Source organism: Herpailurus yagouaroundi, unplaced genomic scaffold (assembly GCF_014898765.1).
Source record: "Herpailurus yagouaroundi ecotype Mexico unplaced genomic scaffold, PumYag 190, whole genome shotgun sequence".
Lineage (NCBI taxonomy): Eukaryota > Metazoa > Chordata > Mammalia > Carnivora > Felidae > Herpailurus > Herpailurus yagouaroundi.
Genome location: NW_024412421.1, coordinates 928,124 through 950,828, shown reverse-complemented (window position 1 = coordinate 950,828; position 22,705 = coordinate 928,124). Strand labels below are relative to the sequence as shown.

General features: G+C 41.2%; 1 protein-coding gene and 1 long non-coding RNA gene across 3 annotated transcripts in view; both read left to right on the top strand.

Moving 5' to 3' along the window:
- The window catches only part of VPS35 (VPS35 retromer complex component), a 29,745-nt gene extending 22,190 nt beyond the window's left edge, over positions 1–7,555 (top strand). For both annotated transcript variants that reach the window (XM_040497906.1, XM_040497907.1), the window contains exons 13-17: positions 1,777–1,899; positions 3,741–3,920; positions 4,417–4,656; positions 5,763–5,906; positions 6,559–7,555. In XM_040497906.1, coding sequence (XP_040353840.1) covers positions 1,777–1,899; positions 3,741–3,920; positions 4,417–4,656; positions 5,763–5,906; positions 6,559–6,738 — 867 coding nt within the window. In that variant the 3' untranslated portion in view covers positions 6,739–7,555. The remainder of the gene's footprint in view (positions 1–1,776; positions 1,900–3,740; positions 3,921–4,416; positions 4,657–5,762; positions 5,907–6,558) is intronic.
- Positions 7,556–16,528: 8,973 nt separating this feature from the next.
- On the top strand, positions 16,529–17,461 carry LOC121010001 (uncharacterized). The gene is made up of 2 exons (XR_005780952.1): positions 16,529–16,935; positions 17,175–17,461. It is a non-coding gene; the product is annotated as an uncharacterized LOC121010001 (long non-coding RNA).
- Positions 17,462–22,705: the final 5,244 nt, after the last annotated feature.

Below are 22,705 nucleotides of genomic sequence, written 5' to 3'. Positions count from 1 at the left end.
AAGGGGGAATGCATTCTCTTATCTGTCTATTATATCAGAGGATATTTTGTGAATACAGAATCTGAATATGTCACACAGTGTGTCACACATATTAAAAAATATTTCATGAATATTTGTGTTTTTTCTGAAAAACCTGATGTTTCACAATGGCTCTTTTTAAAGTATATTGTCATTTCTTTTGACTGTAATGGTATTTTTTTTTTTCTGAATTAGGAGGTATGACATACCAGCAATGTGCATATAACTGTTTTTGCATCCTACTAATAGCCAACATTTTCTAAGCACTTGCCTTGTGTCAGGAACTGGTAACACTTCACATGTATTACTTGATCTTCCCAACAACCCTAGGAGAAATATACTACCCCATTTTTCAAATGAAACTTTTATAGCTAAGAGAAGGTAAATACTTTACTCAGGGTCACTCAGATAGTAAGTGTTAGAAACTACTTTTATTTTTTTATTTTTTATTAAAAAATTTTTTTAATGTTTATTTTTGAGAGAAAGAGGGGCAGAGTATAAGCAAGGGAGGGGCAGAGAGAGAGGAGACACAGAACCCGAAGCAGGTTCCAGGCTCTGAGCTCTTAGTACAGAGCCTGATGTGGGGCTCGGACCCACGAACTGCAAGATCGTGACCTGAGCTGAAGTTAGATGCTTAACTGACTGAGCCACCCAGGTACCCCTAGAAACTACTTTTAAATGTAAGTCTGTGTTCAGAGCCTGCAGTCTTTTTATATTTTTTAATTTATTTTTTAATTATTTATTAAAAAAAATTTTTTTAATGTTTATTTTTGAGAGAGAGAGAGAAAGAGAGAGCAGGAGCAGAGGAGGGGCAGAGAGAGAGGGAGACACAGAATCCAAAACAGGTTCTAGGCTCTGAGCCGTGAGCAGTGAATACATGACTGAACTGAAATTGGACACTTAACCGACTGAGCCACCCAGGTGCCCCTAATTTTAGTCTTATTTATTTTTTTAGTTTATTTTATCTTGAAAGAGAGAGGCAGAGTGCGTGCGCCAGTGGGGGAGGAGTGTTGGGGGGGTTGTGGTGGTGGAGAGAATCCCAAGCAGGCTCTCCACTGTCAGCGCAGAGCCCTATGTGGGGCTTGAACCCATGAACTGTGAGATTATGACCTGAGCCGAAGTCAAGAGTTGGACGCTTAATCGACTGAGCCACCCAGGTTCCCCTAGAGCCTGCAGTTTTTTTGTTTTTTTTTTTTTTTAATTTTTTTTTTTCAACGTTTATTTATTTTTGGGACAGAGAGAGACAGAGTATGAATGGGGGAGGGGCAGAGAGGGAGGGAGACACAGAATCGGAAACAGGCTCCAGGCTCTGAGCCATCAGCCCAGAGCCCAACGCGGGGCTCGAACTCACGAACCGCGAGATCGTGACCTGGCTGAAGCCGGACGCTTAACCGACTGCGCCACCCAGGCGCCCCCCTGCAGTTTTTATAAACACAGTACACTATGTACATATGTATATGAAAATATGTGTACATCTGTCGTTGTCTCTGCTGGTATAACCTTGGGCAAATTACCTTTGAACCTTGGGTTTCTTCATTTGTGAAATGGGGTTACTATCTGTCTTGGTTGCGATGTTGATTGTATTGACCCAGTGAGATAAGAAATGTAAAGCATCTACTGTAAAGCCTGCTGCATATTAGATACAGTCAAAAATGGTAGCAATGACAATGATTAGAGCCCTCATTTAATTTTATAAATGATTAATCATAGTTCAGGAAAGATTAATGTTTTGGGTTTTGTTTTTTGGGGGGGGGTCAGATTTTAAACACGGCACGAAAACATTTTGGAGCTGGTGGAAATCAACGGATTCGCTTCACACTGCCACCTTTGGTATTTGCAGCTTACCAGCTGGCGTTTCGCTACAAAGAGAATTCTAAAGTGGTGGGTTGACTTTTAAATATGTCATTACTTTTTTTTCTTTTTTTCTTCATCTGTATGTGTTATTATAGAAATTGAGACATATAAAAAAATAGACAATGGTATAATAAAATTCCAGTTTCAATAAGTCAATTCATTATGCATCCTGTATTAAGTGTTCCTAACAGTGGTGTTGGTAGATTGCATAGTAGCTGAGGGATCACATAAAAACACTTAGAAATGAAAGATTAAAACAGTATAAATTTATGCTAAGAGTTTTTCCTGTATTTAAAGATTACTTGTGAGACATTGATAAGTTTATTAGAGAATTGGCTCAGAGTGCTTTAGTTTAGGAATGATTTTACTTTCTTAGGGTCTTTACCAATTCTAAAGTGATACAGTAACCTCATGTAGAGGTTGCAAGTACATAACAGGTAAGGTCTGATTCAAGGTAGCTTTGCCTCATGAAAGGGCCTGACATTGCATAATAACCTCTCTCCAAAAGCCTAAAATTGAATTATTTTATGAATTGTGTACATTTTTTACACACTTATTCCTTAAGTAGAATCATGACTTAAGTCTTCGATAATACAGTTTTATAGAAAATACTTACATATAGCATACCTGATAGTTGGACAGTCAGTGTTAAGGAGTAAGCCTCGGTAAACTTACTTTTCTAATAGTGGAGAAGCAGATTTATTTAGTGGATATGCCAGCATGACATAGCAGCTTTTGGCCAGTTTTTATCATGCCAGCCACTCATTTAGACCCTTTTCCAGCATTCTATGTATAGATTTTGGCGAAAGCAATAATAGAAATAGCAGCCAGCATTCACTACGTGCCGTATACTATGCCGAGGACTGTGTATATGCTTGGATTATTGCATTTAATCCTTGACTATTATCTGATTTTAAAAATGAAAAGAATTGATTGCTTTATTAAGAAATTTTGATGGTTAAACATGGATAAAATATATAACCTCACTAGTAATTACAACAATGAACCTCTGTTTTAGAAATTAAACTGGTAAAAAGGAAAGAAAAATAAGGTTCAGCAGTGGCAATGGTGTGATGATAATTCTCATCTGGTAATGGTGGGTATGTGAAATAGTACAGTCTTTCTAGAAAACTCTGGCATTATGTAAGTAGAGCCTTAAAAGAGCTAATAAAGTCCACTTCTAAGAATTTATACTAAGGAAATAATTAAGGATTCAATAAATCTTTTTGTATACAGAGCATTCATTGTCATATTGCAGATTATTTCCAAAGGGAGTAGTTAAGTAAGTTACCCTACATTCAGTTTGTGAAAAGTTTCTAGTCATTAAAATGATTTCCAGTAACTTCGTATCATGAGGAAAAGTTATGACAAAGTAAGTGAAGGGTGCAAGTATATGCAGCACGAACCCAGTTTTACTCTTCTGGTGAGTTAAAGTAGAAAACAAAACCAGAACAGAGATCCTAGTTAGTTATGATTTGCATAGACAAAAAGGAAGACCTTAATACCAGAATGTTATTACTGATTATTGCTGGATGGTAGATTTAGGGATGATTTCAATTTTTAAAATTCTTTGGTTTATTTTCTTAATTCTGTCCAATTGGGGTATGTGTTGATTTTCTGATGAGAAAAAACAAATGCCAAATATACAAAAATGGTCAAGTCAGTAACTACAAATTGATGTTTTGAGAAGACATTGTGCTTGATTCATTTGTGTGCTTTATAAATGAAACAGAAGAAGGATACCAGGAGAACCTTGAGCTCAGCTTTCCTGCTTTCCCTGTTCTAAAGACGTTTCACATAAAATGAATATTCTTGAGCAAGTTAATCTTGAAAGTAAGGTAATTTAAACTATTTTTTTTTCCTTTTAGGATGACAAATGGGAAAAAAAATGCCAGAAGATTTTTTCATTTGCTCACCAGACTATCAGTGCTTTGATCAAAGCAGAGCTGGCAGAATTACCCTTAAGACTTTTTCTTCAAGGGGCTCTAGCTGCTGGAGAAATTGGTTTTGAAAATCACGAAACAGTAGCATATGAATTTATGTCCCAGGTGATGGTCTGTTCTCCTTTCTGTGTTTAATGTTACAGTTTTGCTGTGTTCAGCCACCTGTCTGTAGTTATGGCGGTTAGTGCACATGGATTGTCTCTTAACTGAATTTGTAATTATCCCTTTCCCACCATCTTGGAACTCCTTAATACTGTAGTCATATTGATTGATTTGGAACAGGAAAATGGATCAGTTACTGGGTGCTAATGAGATTTAAGATTTCTAGGTAAGCCTAGGTAAAAGTGTTTCATGGGGTAAAAAGTACCTTTATTCAGCTTGGGAACTCTGGGTTAAACAGTAGTTAAAACAAGTTTCTTTGTTGGAAGTTGTCAGTATCTTTCCATATCAGCTGTGTCTTGTGCTTCTCCAAGGGAGGGGTCAGCATCTTGTGATCTGAAGGGGCTACAAGTGTCTCACACGATGGGGGTTTGTTGGGAAATACTTTAGAAAATGCTTGAGTAGATAGTAGTAAAGGTCTCTTCTGCTTCTTGTTCACCAGGCATTTTCTCTGTATGAAGATGAAATCAGTGATTCCAAAGCACAGCTTGCTGCCATCACCTTGATCATTGGTACTTTTGAGAGGATGAAGTGCTTCAGTGAAGAGAATCATGAACCTTTGAGGACTCAGTGTGCACTTGCTGCATCCAAACTTCTGAAGAAACCAGATCAGGGCCGAGCTGTGAGCACCTGTGCACATCTCTTCTGGTCTGGCAGAAACACAGACAAAAATGGGGAAGAGGTAAGGAGGGAGGTCATTCCTGGTCATAGAAGAGGGGATTGTTTGCTGGAAGTAGCTGCCGGGTCCTTGTGTGCTGGAAGTGAAGCATTTGGAGTGCTTGGAAACTTGACAAAGAAAATTGCCTTGTTTATTAAAATAAATGAAATGGTTGGTAAAGTATACTGTACAGAGTTAACATACTGTGGTGAAGACCCACTTTAAGGATATTGTAACATAGCAAGTATATACTACTACCTTTAAAAAGTATACATAACAGGGATGCCTGGGTGGCTCAGTTGGTTAAGTGTCCTACTCCTGATTTCATCTCAGGTCATGATCTCATGGTTATGAGATCAAGCCCTATGTCAGGCTCCACATGGGGCATGGAGCCTGCTTAAGATTCTCTCTGCTGGGGCGCCTGGGTGGCTCAATTGGCTAAGCGTCCGACTTCAGCTCAGGTCATGATCTCTGCAGTTTGTGAGTTTGAGCCCCACGTTGGGCTCTGTGCTGACAGCTCAGAGCCTGGAGCCTGCTTCAGATTTTGTGTCCCCTGCTCGTAGTCTGTCTGTCTGTCTGTCTCTCTCTCTCTCTCTCTCTCTCTCAAAAGTAAATAAACATTAAAAAAGAAAATTATCTGCCTCTCTCCTGCTCACATTTTCTCTAAAAAAAAAAAGAAAAAAGGTATACATAATAAATATAAAACATTTAAGATACAAATATGTAAAACAGGGACATCTGGGTGACTCAGTTGGTTAAGCATCCCACTGTTGATTACGGCTCAGGTCATGGTCTCATTGTGAGTTTGAGCCCCACTTCAAGCTTTGCACTGACAGTGTGAAGCCTGCTTGGGATTCTCTCTCTCTCCTTTATTTTCTCTCTCAAATTAAATAAACATTTAAAGAAATGGATACTCTTTAAAAAAGTGAATATGTAAAACAAATACATGTTTTAAAATATAGCTGTGTCTTTAAAAAAAATGAAGAGGTTTTAAATTTGTTGTGTACCTTAAAAAAGAGCCAGTGTAGGGTAGGGTTCTGTTTATATCTTTGTGTGAAATGGGATATTTGTGATTCATTAATCTCTTTAATACTCTCCCCTTACCCCCAATCCCCTCACTTTTATTCTAGCTTCATGGAGGCAAGAGGGTAATGGAATGCTTAAAGAAAGCTCTGAAAATAGCAAATCAGTGCATGGACCCCTCTTTACAAGTGCAACTTTTTATAGAAATTCTGAACAGATATATCTATTTTTATGAAAAGGAAAATGATGCGGTAAGTAAACTATAATAAAATATTGTTAGTGAATTAATACTTCCCTTCCTGTTCTTCAGAGATCTGATACATATTAAAGTTTATGATCTTGATAACTTTCTTTTTGTTTAAGAGGGTCAGAGTTTAGAGAATTCACCTAGTAGTCTCTTTTATTCTCTAGTATCCTTTTCTGTCTATAGATGCATCTCTCTAACAGAAGAACTCATCATGTACAAGAAATTCTCATCTCTTTTGTTATGAATATTTTATAAAAAAAATAGTCCCTGTCTGTTTGAAAAACACAAAATAATTTACAAATATAGTATACTGATTGGTCATCACATACAAGTTTAGAATAATTCCTAAATGAATTATCCTTTTAGCAGTACAGTGTTGAAGATTTGTAGGTTAAGTAAAATTTTGCTATTCTTTTATTGGTTTGTGATGCTCTAATTTTTATTGATTTTTTTTTCATTTTGTTTTGTTGGTTGTTTTGGTGAATTGCCAATAGTTGTTGCTCAAAGCAGGGATCATGTTTTCATATGTCTTTTTTTATGATTGATTACTCTGGTGATTGGTGCGAGTAAGACAATCTTTAAAACGTTTTTATTGAATTATCTTTTCTTTTTTATCGTACATGCTTGGTTATGAAACTGTGCGTGTTCTTTTGTAGGTCACAATTCAGGTTTTGAACCAGCTTATCCAAAAGATACGAGAAGACCTCCCAAATCTTGAGTCCAGTGAAGAAACAGAGCAGATTAACAAACATTTTCATAACACACTGGAGCATTTGCGTTTGAGGCGGGAGTCACCAGAATCTGAGGGGCCAATTTATGAAGGTCTCATCCTTTAAAAAGGAAACTGGCTCACCATACTTCTTTCCATGTACATCCAGTAAGGGTTTTATTATACTAGGTTTCCCCTCCATAGATTGTGCCTTTCAGAAATGCTGAGGTAGGTTTCCCGTTTCTTACCTGTGATGTGTTTTACCCAGCACCTCCGGACACTCACCTTCAGGACCTTAATGAAACTATTCACTTCATAAGTGCTCAATCTGTCTGATCACCCCAGGTAGCATGATTGATCTGCTATTTAAAACTCCTGTGATCTGTAAACAAAACAAAACAAAAAAACAAAACCCACCACCAACAAAAAAAACAGCAAACCACCACTTATCTCAGCTACTAATGAAGCCCTTCTTCCTTTATTTCGTTTTGTTGGTTGTGTAATTTCTTTCGTTACTTGGGAGTACTAACCTGAAAGTGTCTGTCTCTTTGTTCTCTAGTCCAATTTGAGATTAATTTAGAGGAAAGGGATACTGTATGTGAAATTCAGCTTGGGTTTTTCCCTAAATGCAAGATAAGGCCATGTGTAATATTTTCCCTAAAACTAGAACATATTAATGCATGTTTGAGAATTTTAAAGCACCATGGTCAAAACCAAAAGCTATATTTTGCATATTTGGACTCCGTCATTCATTAAGAACCTATGTTTTACTCTGGGCATATTTATCAAAATAATTTTGTTCTAAATAGCATAAAATAGAAAATTCGTGATCAGTATAATTTATGTAATAACCTTCATTGTATATTTAAGGGGAAATGCATCGTACAATTACCATGATTTTTTTTTTTTTTCCACCAGTGAAACAATAAAGTTGCTATTAACAATTTTGGACTTTTTACCCTTTCATGCTAGATTTATAGAAGGAGCTAGTAGAATGCCTGTGGTTAATAGACAATCTTATGTACAACACTTGCTTGTTCATTTTAAGCTTTCATTTTAAGCACTTCTTGAGCAAGGCACCATCTATCCTTCTGTTTATACCCATTTGCTTTCCTTGGCCTTATTCTCTTCTCCTTAGGCATGGTACTTCCACATTAATTCCCAGAAGGCTTACCACCTTTATCTGTCATGTAACAAATTATTCCAAAACTTAGTGTGTTGAAACAACAGACATTTATCTCATGGTGTTCTGGCTTAGGAATTTGGGAGCAGCTTAGCCAGTGGTTCTGGCTTAGGGTGTCTCAAGATTTTGCCTGGAGCTGCAACCATCTAAAGGTTTGGTTGGGACTGGCTTCCAAGCTTATTCACATGACCATTATCTAAAGGCCTCTATTCCTTTCTTTGTGGGCCTTTACAAGGGCAGCTAGAAAGTCTTCATGACAGCAGCTGGCTTTTCCAAAGTGACCCATGTGAGAGAGGGCAAAGAGGAAACCACATGCCTTTTTATGACCTGACCTTAGAAGTGACATACTGTTGTTTTTGCCTTCTTCTGTTTGTTAGAAAGGAGTCACTAAGACTAACTCATACTCAAGAGTAAGAGGAATTACATTAAGCTCCACCTCTTGAAGGGAGACTTTGCAAATGTATGGACATTTTCAAATGATCACCTCACTTAATACCTTACCATCTGCCCCTTCACCCACATTGATAGACGTCTAAGCACTTCTTAGGTGCTATGGTCTGAATGTTTGTATCCCCCTCTCCCCACCACCCCTGCAATTTATATGTTGAAATCCTAGCCTCCAAAGCCTTTGGAATGTGCTTAGGTCGTGAGGGTGGAGTCTCATGAATGGCATTAGTGCCTTTATAAAAGAGGCCCAGAGAGCTTGCTTGCTCCTTTCCACTTTGTGAAAACACAGGTTGGCAGTATGCAACCTGGGGAAGGGCCCTCACTCAGCCATGCTGGTGCCTTGATCTTGGACTTAACACCTTCCAGAACTATGAGAAATAAACTTGTTTATAAGTTACCCAGCCTATGGTATTTTGTTATAGCAGCATGAATGGACTAAGACATCAGGTTTTAAAGAATAAAGTTATAGAATTGGTACCATTAAAATCTACCAAGTATCCTAAGCTTCTCTGTAGACCCTTTTAAGTCTAGCAAATCCTTTCTGTACTTTGCAGGTGCCACTTTACTCAGTATATAAACTTGATTGTGGAATAGAAGTCAACATGTTCATTCTATTCACATATTTTGTGAAATACAGCTGGAGAAATAAAGACGTGACTCAAGGAGAATACTTGAATTTGAGCTCAGGAAGGTTCAGAGGTAAAATGTCAGTACAGGGTATAAAGTATTTCCCATTGTTTTGGTGAGGTGAAGAGAACAGATTTAGGAAATAAACCAAAGCTCTGCTAATCTTAATTCACACATTCCTTTACTGAACAAAAATTGGGTACCTACTATATGCCAAGTACAGGCACTGGGTATAAAGGTGAACAAGATAGGGTCCCTAGCTTTGAGAATTTTCATCTGGTGTGAAGACCAACAGTAATGTGATAAGGGTATGCCCAGGAGAGCATAGAAGTGGGGGCTGAAGGTGTTGGGGTAAAGCCTGGAGGAGGTTTTATGAATCCTCATGTGACTTCAAGTCTGTCTTTTTAGCCTTGTGAGGCTAATGCTTGACCTGCAGTCCCATATTTTATAGATGGAGCCAGGCTATCCAAGAGTGATCCATGGACTGAAGCAAGTTAAACTCTTACCTGTCTATAATGAGAAATTTTAAAAAAGTTAAAAAAGAAAAAAGGACTAAGAATTGACACACTTAAACCAGTTTGGCGATTTTATGTCTGTTGAATCTAATGAATTAGGGCTTGTGCTTTGTATGCCTGCTTCCCTGGCCTCCTTTTTTCTAGTAATTTTTATTGTGTCTTACAAAAAAAGTACTGGTTCTTGATAGACCAGGGGGAAAAAAAACCCTTCGTAGGTGGAGAGAAGCACTGAGCCTAGGTCAGGCCTAATGTTGCATGGAGAATTCCAAGACTAGGGGACAGTTAGGAGGACATATCTAAGAGGTGATGTGAGTGGATGACCCTTTCTCATTCTGAGATGCTGTTTTAGGACATTTCTGCCCTCCCTTTCCTATCTCCACTTGTCTGAAGTGATTCTTGGAGTCCAGATGATTGCTTTTTCACCTAGAAACTCATGCTTCTGACTGGTCTTTAGCCATGACATTGGGAGCCATCAGATAAAGGAGCTCTGATACTACCTTGTCCACTAGGGGTCCCGGTTAGTTTGCAGGCTGTTTTATCTGTTAGTGTAGCTTAAAAGAGGGAGGTGTTGGACTTGATCAGGCATCATAGAGTGCTTTGAAGAAAAGGAAGAATGGTTGTAGTACAGTTCATGTACATCTCTCAGAGCCATTGAGAAATAGGACAGACCGCAAGGAATAAGTATACCACCATAGACACTGAGAGGGGATTTAAATACAAAGTCTAGATTTCAGAGGGCTCTTCCATTACATTGCTTTCATAAGAATTCAAAGAAAAAAGTTCAAGCAGAATGGAATTGAAAGGATTTCTCAATGGCATTGTCTTTGATGATGGGAATTCCAGACTATATACTATAAATGAAAAGTGATGGGGTGAGGAAATCTCTCAAGGAGCCTTCCTGTTTGCTATGATTGGGGGTGTCCTGGAGTTGGACAGCAGACACTGAGTCAGCTAGCCAATATCTACTCATTTGTTGTATACTTGAGTGACCTGCCCTAGGTTTGATTAAAGACTTAGGTTTTCTGGCTTGTGGTAATTCAAAATAAGTCAGTTGGGAATGGGTAGGGAAGGACCTCATACTGCTGTTCACTCCTCTACATCACACTGCAGTGTGCCAACAAAACTAGGTCCAAGCCTCCAAAATCTCTGGAGATGTACTGTATATTTTAACCACTCATCACAGTGATTAGCCTTAGGTTAGAAATGTCTTCCTAAGACGAAGTAAAATCTTAAGCTGTGACTTTAATCTATTTTTACAAGGCAGAGCTAAGTGTAAATACAAATGGCTTCATGACCATTAGATATAATGTTAGAAAGGAGCACATTTGGGGGTGCCTGGGTGGCTCAGTTGGTAAAGCATTCTACTCTTGATTTTGGCTCAGGTCATGACCTCATGGTTGTTGAGATCGAGCTCTGCATTTCACCGAGTGAGCCACCCATGTGCCCCTGGGTTCTACCATTTTTTATCAGGCTTACTGTCTATATACAAAGGCAATGGAGTACTCAAAACTCCAATCAAAAGGGTTAATATTGGGGCATCTGGCTGGCTCAGCTGGTAGAGCACGCAACTCTTGATCTCAGGGTTGTGAGTTCAAACTCAGTGTTGGGTATGGAGCCTACTGAAAGAAAAGTTAAAATCTAAACTGGTGATCCTTATCAAAGAATAAAATGGGTTGACAGGATAGTGTGCAGATTCAGTAAAATTAATATAAATTTGAACCACAATGATTTTAAGCCTTAAATAGGATGTCTCTCAGGATATGGGCTATCACAAAACCATGCCTGTTAACTACTTTTATCCTTTTACACATCCCTTGGACCAGATTCTCAAGCTTTATTAAACATACAAATCACCTGGGATCTTGTTAAAATGCAGATTCTGGAATTCAGCAGGTCTGTGGTAGGGCCAAAGATTCCATGTTTCTAATATGCCCCCATATAATGCTGTTGGTCCAGGGACCATACTTTTGAGTAAGAAGCCCTAGATAACAATTCCATAGACACATTTTTAATAGTACTTGCAGTAAATTGTTTCACTTGTTTCTTATAATGTAAGATGGTTCTTACATTTCCTTGTGGTAAAGACTAAGGAGAAATGTGTGGCAGTGGCCTAGGGAAGTGTTTGTAAACATCTTTCCTTTGGACAGAATAAGGGGTTTAGGCAATCTGCTCCAGGAGGCATTTCTGTCCTATGTACATATGAGGGTGGATCTTGGCTTCTCCAGGGCATAGCAGTTTGATGAAACTCTTCTGAAACTCATGTGGCATAAAGGGTACAGAACAGGGTTGATCGCCGAATTCAGCCAGAGGAGCCAGAAAGACATCTCATGGAGGGAGTGCTGGATGCATATCTCATGGAGGGAGTGCTGGATGCATATCCCATGGCAGGCAGCTCGGATGATCATGAGCAATGTGTAGGGTGCCCAGCACAGGCCAAACACACATGATGATGGCTAGCCACCTGGCCACTTGCTTAATCTGGAAGAGCTGCAGGCGGCTGGCCAGTGAGCTGGAGAGGTCTGGCTGTCTCTGGGCAATGCAGACACTCTTGCTGGCCCTGTAGTTGTTCTGTTGCCAGTGTGCTGCTTTGGCTTGGATGTCTACCTGCAGAGGTGGTAAATCTTGAGTCCCAGGGACATCCAAGGAAAGACCCTTGTGTCTGGGGAAGAGTACCTGGTCTCTCTTCTTCCTGCTCCTCGTCTCAACTAGTTTAACAAAAAGTATAATGTGTTTTTTCTCCCCTGGAAGTTCATCTCCGAGTTGTCTTGGCTCTGGGCAATGTTGTTCCTCCTCAGGGAGGTGCGCTTCTGAATGTTGATGTAGATGCTCAAGTTGAAGTAAGTGACGCTGATAAAGGGAGTGAAGAATTCGATGATGGAGGTCGTCATCAGGAACTACCAGTTGTAGAAGAACTCAGCATAGCACTCCCCCCGAGGCAGGATGCTCCTTTTGGCCACATATGCCCAACCAATGATGGCAGGTCCATAGACGAGGAATGCCACCACCCACCAACTCGAAAACAATATTCCTGGTCATGCCCTTCTGAGCTCTGTAAGTCACCTAAAAGGAAACAGCAGAGGCCGGTAAGAGGGGAAGTTGAGGCACCTTCACTCACTCAGCCTGGTACAGCATGGTGCCAATGGTGAGGTCGGATATTAGTGGTTGAGCTAGCCAGTGTCTGGGGGCTGGGAGAGGTTCTACTTCCCTATCAGCCAACTCTTCCCTAGCTCTACTCTGCCACTCCAAGGGGCCTCCGTGCAATGGGTGAAAAGCCTCCCTCTTGCGGACACAACTCAAAGTCTGCTCATTTGGATGTTAGTGGTATTCCTCCACGTATGAAAGCATACATTTTCAACACCTCTGAGAACATGTATACATTATATACATAATTCGCTCAACATCCACAAATGGAATAGCACTGTGTTGCACCGTGCTTCTTCCAACTTTAAGTACATCCTGCTGTTAACTTTATGTGCTCACTCTGTATTTTTATTTTTGATCAGTCCAGTCCCACCTACTGTTCCTGTAGGTGGCACAAGGTCTCAGTGACCAAGAGTAGAGGCTCTGGAGTCAGGTGGCTTGAATTTAAATGCCCACTATCACTTGGCTAGCTGTTTGTCCTAGGCAACTTAGTTAACCTCTGTGTGCCTCAGTTTCTTCATGTATAAGATGGGACACCTTTACCTGGACCACAGGGTTGTCATGACCCTATATATATCAGCTCTTGGATATAATCCATATAAAGTTCTTTAAATAGTATCTGACTTAAAATAGGCCATCAAATATTACGTATCATTCTTACTGAGCATAAAAATATCTGTAAGGGCAGAAGCATGAAATAAATGTTCTTGGTTTTTTTCTCCCCTGTATCTTTGGTGTGCAGAAAAAGTTCTGAGATGGTGAGAGAGAACTGTGAAAATGAAAGGTTCTTTGAAGATTGGAGAGATGGGCATTTTCCCCCAACTGGGCTGCCATATTGAAGACCCTTTGGGAATGTGTGTCACTGAAGCAGAAGACCCAGCCCTCTACATGGTTCAATGCAGAACATTTAATACTACTAATTAGGCCATCTTACTCTGTATGCCCTCAGTGTACCCCAAAGCCTTTCATTCATAGCAAAGGAAACCTAATCGCCAATGGATTACAGGAGAGTGAGCCCAAGTAATGTTTACTTTGGGCTCATTTAGAAAATGCCACTTTAAATGATGTTGGTACTTAGGAAATTATTTTGGTCAAATACAGTGAAAATGTAATAAACAGTAACAGAGATGAGAGACAGGGATGAGCTGGCCTAGAGCAGTGACGAAAGGCAATGAATCTCATTCTTGGTTGTACCTTCTAATACCTTATAATCACCTGATGGCCTTTTTAAAAATGCCAAGCTTGCCCCCCACCTCTAAGCCCATTAAGTCTAAATATGTAATAATAATAATAAAAAAAAGTGCTTCCCAAATGGGTTGGAAATTGCAGCTGGAAAAAGCAAATTGCCTGAGTGCCACAGAGTGGACTTAGCGATGGATGGCTCTCTCTGCCAAAGCTTCTAATTTTCCTATAGTGAACATAGATTACTTGAACAAAAGATAAAAGGAATTTTCATAAAAGCCCCAAAGGAAAATGCTTTAAATGCAATAAAAATGCTTTTTTTTTTTTCCTCTTCTGTCTCATTTAAGGTTCAGTTTTGCCCCAGATGATTAATTTCTTTGGGTCTTATCATCCCTGTGTGCAAAATAGGGATAAAAATCTTTAGTTTCTACCTTACAGGGAGGTGAGGACCAAAAGAATTAGCCATCATAGAGGTTAGAGCCAAAGGGCTTTTAACCCCTCACTTTCCTAATGGCAAACAAGTACACAGAGGTGCTGTGATGTGCCAAAGGCACACAATGTGTTGTGTCGTAAATCAAGAGTGGACCCTAGGTCTCCTGACTCCTGGACCAGCCTAAAAAGCACCACTGTGAGTGCAATGTACTTGTGATTGCTCATGCAAACCCTTCCCTTTGCTATCTGCTCTGGAAATACTGAAGTATTTTCCCTTCCCACCCAGCACTGTTTCTGGGGAGGCAGCCATGAATACTTACCAGGGAGGACAAAAAGCCACTTGGCACCCATATTACCTTTACACCAGGCCTTGAATGTGGACTTTGGATCATGCCTCCAGATGAGGTTATGCTTTCATTAAATCAGTACCTATGCCTAGCACTGTTACAAGCAAGCACTGGGAAAACATCAGGTAGCAAGACCCCTGCCCCCTTAGAGCTTGGGTTCTAGTGAAGAAGACAGACCTCGAATACAGCGTCCAGCCGTGATAAGCATGAGTATAGCAGGGAAGGAGAACTGGAGAAGGTGAGGGCTGTTATTTGACACAGATGACCAAGGAAGTCTCTGAGGAGGTGACAGTTGAGCAGAGGCGTGGACTCAGGGTGAGAACAATGGATGGAAAGAGAAAGATGCCTTAATAGGACTTCACGTTTGCATCCTTCCTGACCATACTCATGACCATAACACCTAGGGTACACTTCATACGGATAAAAATAAATCATGTGAAAGGCACAGTTTATATTGCATTTTAACTCTTTAATTTGTTAAATGTATTTAAAACGGATATCAGTATTTGTAACCTAGTTTTAGCATCTCCTTTTCTTTTCCCTTTGAATATCTGGGGTTCTGAAAATATATGGAAATCGTATGGTGGTTTCTCTCCGCCACTAGCCCAGCAACTCCAAACCGACTGTGTCCCTGGCAGTCCTCCACGCCAGCGGGTTTGTGTAGAACCTCTGGCCTTCTTTCCGCCCTGGTGACAGAGGTGAACCTGTCATAGCTGATGAGGACAATATTGAAGGCCGAGGAGGTGCTCACCAGGTAATCCATCGCTAGTCACAATTTACACAGCTCCTTCCCGAACTTCCACTTCCCGGTCAGGACGTAGGGGATGTACAGTGGGATGCAGAAGCCGCCTGCGGACACAGGGGAGCGGTGGCCGGGCTGCCAGCTCCAGCCTGGCCTGGGGTGCCCCAAGGCGCCCCAACTCTTGAGGGAGACTTTCGAGCGCAGGGTTCTCCTCTGCAGGGCTACTTGTATGCCGCCGGTCCCTAGACCGCACTCACCCACCAGAGGTCGGCGACAGCCAAATTGAGGAGGAAGTTGTCGCTGGAGCGCAGGCTGCGGTCCACGGCAAAGACCACCACGATCAGTGAGTTGCCCAGCACCGTGGCCAGCGCCAGCAGCGCCCTGAGCGCCGCCAGCAGCGCGGCCACCGGCGCCGAGAAGTGGCCGGCGTGCCTTCCGGAGTGTAGCCCTGACTGGAGCCCCAGCCCGGTAACGCACGCGTTGCCCGATGCGTTCGGCTCCATGCTGTAGGTGTCAGGGATGCCGGGGGCTGGCGAAGGGAGCCCGTGGGCAGGGGGCGCGCGGCTGGAGCCGGCGCCTGGCCGGTGGGGATCTAGGGGGCGCAGCGGGAGGAAGTGGGGCGGAGAGACGGCTGCCTGCAGCCAGGACAGGGCTGGGACGCTGGGGACCGGGCCCCTGGCCTGTAGGGTAGGGACCACCAGTGGGCTGGGTCCGGAACACCTGGGGCGGGGCCGGAGTCGGGGTGCCTAGTTGGGGACAGCCGGCTGGCTGGGGAGCAGCTGAGCGGGGAGTTGCCAGGGGACTGGGGTGGGAGGAGTCGGGGGCCGCTGGCGGTGGGGGCAGGGGACCCTGCGGGGCGGGGAGCGGGGGGGAGGTGGAGGGTTCGCGCTGCGCCGCGGTCTAGCTCCCCTCGGCGAATGCAGGGAGGTTGAGTCTTCCAAGCAAGTTGTTACTACTATTTTTCCGAACAGGAATAGTTTTGTTTCATTATGTTTTATCGTAAAAGTAGTATGTGCACTTATAAAACAAGCAATACAGAAGGGCATCAAGTGGAAGCAAAATTTCTACCGTTATCTCCTCCCTGAGATACCCACTTTGAACATTTGGGTTTAAATCCTTCCAGGCTTCATGCCCTCCCCCCTTTTTACCCCCCAACTCTTCCCTCCTCCACAGAACTAGACAGACAAAACAAACATGCAAAAAACCCAAAACGCATAGATTTGGGGTGGGGGTGGAATGGGGTTTGGCTATTTTGATTTATAATCTGCTTTTTCTCCCCATGAAATAATAAATCTGGACATTTCCCCACATCCATACGGAATACAGGTAACCATTATTATCTTTAATGATATCATTTTTCCATTATATGGATGAGCATATTTCCCCAATTTGTTGATAGACAACTATCAATTGTTTCTGTTTTGTTCGATTTTGCTTGTGTATCTTTGTTCACTTATCTACATAATTTCCTCAGGGGAAATTAATGGAAACAGAATTGCTGGGACAAAAGGAATGCAATAGTATAAAATACTATTTTACAACATGTTGCCAGGTTGCCAGGTTGGTAGAAAAGTTGTTCTAATTTACCATTGAAAAAACCATTTAAAATTTTTTTTCACAGTGGTGTGACACTGAATACAGGAAACTTCAATTACAGTAGAGGCAGGAGGACAAGGGACACCTGTTAAGCATCTTGATTTCAGCTCAGGTTTGTGTGAGCCCCACATCAGGCTTTGTGCTGACAGTGTGGTACCTGCTTGGGATTCTCTCTCCCCCTCTCTCTCCCCCTCCCTTGCTCACTCTCTGTCTCTCTCTCAATTAATTAATTAATTACTTAAAAAAAATAAAATAGAGGCAGGAGGCCAGAAGGGGAGATCTCACCCCTTATCAACTCTAGGACAATTGCAGATCCCAACAGAAAGATCCATGCCTTGCATTTTCCAACAGGAAGAAACCTACTTTATTACCCCAGCAAGCAGGAGGAAGATTTTTCTCCTTGCTTAACAGCAGACTAGCCAATGAGAAACTGCCACAACTTAGCCAATGAGAAACTGTAATCACCCTTCTCAGTTTCCTCTAATGGACTTTTATCCAAAGCTGCCCCTCCCAACTTCCCTTTCCCCTATAATGTTCCTTTCCTTTGTTCTCTGGACTAGCCTATGATTTTGCTTTGGCTTGCATGTCCAAATTGCAATTCCTCTGCCATTTCTGAATAAACCCATTTTGCTGGTAAAGTAACTGGTTGTTTTTATTTTCAAGGTTGACAGTAGGTAGTGATTGTGTGGGGTCTTAGTTTGGCTTCCTAGAGCTCCCTCTCACCTTAGCCCCTTTGTTTCTCCAGCATAGACAGTCCTTCCCTGTGGCGAATTGGCTCAGAGTGGACTACCTGTCAGGACTACTAGGACTGGGAGTAATGGCCTCTTAGAGAGGGGGAAGAGGTTGGAAGACTGTACCTTAACACTTTTATCCCCGGGGTTGGGGCAGAATCTGTCAGGAAGCTCCTCCCTGTGGTTTGGGGTGTGTGGGCATGGGGAGAGGTATGTGTAAAGAGGGGATGTGTATAAATTATGCAGATGGCAGCTGCTTTATCTGTCCTGTTATTTGCCTCTTGCAGACCAGTTTGTTCTGGTGGTGGGAAAAGTGACCCAATGTCACGGATACAAATTCTTGGGCCACAGAGCAGGGATGGGCCCTTGGGGATTATTTGTGCAATGACTCTCAAGCTTTTTGAACCACAACCCACCTAGAATATACTGTTTACATTATAACCCAATGTGTACACATACTGTACACATGTGCATGTACACACATATTGGTGAGGAAAAAGTAAAACAAAAACAGCGACTGCCCTTAGTATGATGCATTCTGATATTTTTGGTTCTACTCTATGTTTTATTATTAGTTTTTAAATGCTGGTCTTGACCCACTACATTTATTTTGTGATCCTCAACTGGCTGTCAGCCTGCATTTGAGAAACAGTCATCTAGCTAATCTAGTTGAATCCACTCATTTTACACATGGGAACATGGGCCAGAATGGGAAGATACTCAGTTGGGGACATCCAGGGAGTTATCGTTGAGCAGAGCTGGTTCCAGACTGATGTTGACAGACATGGCCAGCAGAGAGATGACTGTCCCTCTCGTGGCAGCAATGATGTTTGAGGCAGGAAACAACTCTGATGATTGAGGAAGAAAGAAACAAGCCAGCATTTATCTCCTTTCTTGTCTACTAATTGCCTCTTCATTTGCTGAAAAAATACTTTGGGCCTGGTGGAAATGACACTTGGAGCAGATTGATGGGCCCCTCTCCCACCAACCAGGGGCTGAGAATCCATCTAGGCCAGTTTAAATGGGAAAAGTGATGGCAGGTCATGTAGAAGATGCAGGTAGTACTACTCCTGTTGTCTGTCTGTAAGAAGACAGGAGAATGGGGTCTAGAAGGCATATACTTCTCCCTCCCCTTCAGGTATTGGGTAGCTAGGGGACCATGCTAAAGAGTTAATCCCTGTTTGTTGTGTATGTGTGCTACATTTGTTTCAGAGGGCCAGGCTATACCTTCACAGTGCCTCAGGGGCTGGGACTCATGCAAAGAGCCTTAGGGTTGACACTGCTGCCCCACTGGTCCTGGAAGGCAGGGTATCCAGGCAGAGAATCGTTCTTGAGCCTTGGATTCATCAGTTTGGCCTGCCGAAACAGAATACCATAGACTGGGTGGCTTCAACAACAAATATTTCTGACAGTTCCAGAGGCTGGAAAGAACAACATCAAGCTGCTGGCAGATCTGGTGAGGACGTACTTCCTGGTTTGCAGATGACCATCTTCTCATATCTTCGAGTAGAAAGATATTGTGTCTCTTCCTCTTTTATAAGGGCATTAATTCTTTAAGACCTAATATAACCATAGTTCCCTCCCAAATGCCCCACTTCTAAATGCTATTACACTGGGAATTAGTGTTTTAACATATACACTTTGGCATGGGGGTTGGAGGACACATGAACATTCAGTCCATAGCAAGCATTAAGATCCAACGGAATTTGCCTTGCTAGGCTCTGGTCTTGCTTGGAATCTGTCACCCCTTTCTTTCTGATGTCTCCCTTTTGGAATAGGAAAGTCAATTCTATGCCTGTCTCACCATGGTAATTTGGAAGCACACAGCTTGTCTGGTTCCACAGGCTTACAACTGGACCGGAGTTTTGTCTCAGGATGAATCACACCCCGAGGAGGTGTAACTAAGAAACCAAATCTGGCACAAAAAAGAAAAGGAAATCATTTGCTCTTTTTTGAAGTGGAAGTAAAATGATTTTTATTATTGCTATTGTTATTTTGGTGTCTGAGCTTTGCAATGTGAAAGGAGCTGACTTTACTTGTCTGCCAGGCTGTGTGGGGCTGTTGCATGTAGAATCAGAGCAGAGGAGGAAACCTGACATGGGGGCAGAGCTGTCTTCATTCCCTGGGCTCCTGCACAGCTCTGTCCACCATCTCAGCCTTCAAACCAGTTACTACTTACATGTGCTTTCTTGGGAGTGGAGTGAAATCATGGCTTTAGTAACCAGACTTGAGTTTAAATCATGGCTCTACCACTTACTTGTTAGAAGACCCCAAGCAAAGTTTAGAACCCCTAAGTCTCATTTGATCAGCTGTCAAATGGCAATAATAGTAACTGGTAGCATTGTTATAAAGATTATTGGACAATGGGCACATATTGCATGGCACACAGCAAGTATGACATAAATGGTAGCTCTTATAGCCAAGATGTTAGCTGAGGTCTGTAGGCCTCTTGAGTTAGAGATAAAATTTCTTGAATCCTAGCACACCTGGAGGAATCTAAAACTTCCCCAATGTTCCTGAAAATCCACAGAAGGCTTTTGTTCCAAGGGTCACTCATATCTGGCTTGGAACTCACCTTTTTCTTGATGAGGTTGTCTCACATCTGTGCCATCTCTCTTGTGAGTCATATCAACTCAAAATGAAACTCAACTCCTGTCTTGATTTCCCCAATGCCCCATCCCTCAAGATTTGGGGAGGAGATCCAGGAGGAGTTTATGTCTCATAAATATAATCTTAGCAGCTTCAAATGGAACATTAGGCCTTCCTGTTCTGAAAATGTCTGTCAGCTACCTCCACCAGGATGTTTTTGGACTTCTTCGCTCCCACAGTGTCCCAACATCACACTATTTCCCTGGCTCCCCTCTCTATACTCCCTTTTCTGAGAGCAAAATATATTTTCCCTTTTCTCATGATTATCAGACTAGCTATCTTTTTCCACTTTCTAGGTTTCTGCCAATACTTATTGCTCAAAAAGATTATCAAGCCATTTATGGATCAAAAACCATCCCTACCCCAGTGGCAACTGAAATTTATACTCCCCTCTCCTGCATTATTACTGTTTGTTATTTAAATTTTATTACAGGATAAAACACAAAATTCTTTTTGTAGACCCAGAAAATCCAAGTGATTCATTTAAAAATCTATTAATAGTAATATGAGCTCAATAGAGTGGATAGATTCAACTATATGAATGGAAATCAATAGCTCTGTTATACACTAGCAATAACCATTTAGAATTTTGTTGCAAAAAAAAAATCCCATTTGCCATGGCAACACAAGCCACAAATACTTATGAATAAACCTAACAAGTAATTGTGCAATAGTGTGAAGAAAAATGTTAACTTTATTGAAAGACTTAGAAAAACCACCAAATAAAGGTAGAGACAAATGTTTCCTCCTTTTTAAGACCCAACAGTGTAAATATATATTCTTCAATTAATCTATAAATTTATTTCAATCCCAACTAAGTCCCAACAAGTTAGTTGAGCAAAGTTTACATGGGAAGAAAAATGCACAAAAATAGCCAAGACATTTTTAAAAAAAGATAGAAGAGAATTGTCCTAGTGCATATTAAAATATTATAACCCTATAGTGATTAAGATGGTTCAGGAATCATGGGGCACCTTGGTGCCTCAGTCAGTTAAGCGACTGACCTGATTTTGGCTCAGGTCATGATTTCACAGTTCGAGGGTTTGAGCCCCCTGTAGGGCTCTGCGCTGACAGTGTGGAGCCTGCTTGGGATTCTCTCTCTCCCTTTCTCGCTCTGCTCCTACCCCCCCCCCAAATAAATAAATAAACTTTAAGAAAAAAGAAAAGATGGTTCAAGAATAAAAAAATATAATGCAAAAATGCAGAATTCAGAAGCATGTATATATGGAATGTAGTTTATGATCAAGATGACATTTCTTTGTGAAAAAAGATCATACAACACATTTGTTTTAAACAAAGGGCTGAAATTTAGGAAAAATAATGTGAAATCCTGAATCTTATACAAGGGAGAAAAATATTCCAGATGAATTAAGAAACTAAATGTAAAAATGAACAAAACTTTAAAATACTTAAAAAAAAATCATCTTGAGATGGGGAAGACCTATCCAGAAGCTATAAAGAAACAAATGGACAAATTTGACCTTAGTCAAAACTGTATAGTTCAAAACTTCTATAAAATGACAGATGCTAATCGCAGTCATAAAAATATTTTTCAAAGAATTAATATCTAGAATATATAGAGCACTTTTACAAATCAATAAGAAACAAACACAAATGTCCAAAGAATATGAGTAAGTTATTTAAAGGAGACCTACACATGACTTATAAACATACAAAATGATGTCACCATCACTAGCAATCAAATTAAATGCAAATGAGAACAAGACAGCTTTTATAGCCCATGATGATTGGAATCATTTAAAATGGTTGATAATAGCTGTGATTGACAAATATGCACGAAAATGGGCACTCACTTATGGGTGGCAGTATAAATTAGTGTCAAAGGGTAAAATTCTTGTACTTTTTAACCCAGGAATTTCACTTCTAGAATCTATCAAAAATAATCACACATGTATAAAGATGTATGCAAAAAGATGTCTGTTGCAACACTTCTTGTAATGATCAAGTGTTGGAAGAGACCTAAATGTCCATCGATATAGAAATGAATAAATAGGGGTGCCTCGTGGCTCAGCCAGTTAAGTATCCGACTTTGGCTCAAGTCATGATCTCACCGTTTGTGAGTTTGACCCCCGTGTTGGGCTTTGTGCTGACAGTTTGGAGCCTGGAGCCTGGAGCCTGCTTTGTCTCCCTCTCTCTCTGCTCCTCCCCTGCTCATATTCTCTCTCTCTCTCTCCCTCTCTCTCTCTCTCTCTCTCTCTCTCTCAAAAATAAATAAACATAAAAAAATTAAAAAAAGAGAAGTGAATAAATAATACATCTATGCCCTTAAATGTTGCCAATGGCCCTGACAAAAGAGGGAATCTATTTCTCCGTTCTTTGAATCTAGTTTAGCAATGTAACTTCTCTTGGCTAGTGGGACTGTACACATGACGCACTCAGAGGCTTGATAGGTGCTTGTATATTGGAGCCTGTTCTCTTGCTGCACTTGGGACCCTGACACTGCTGTGTGAATGAACCTGAGCCAGCCTTCTGGTGGGTGAG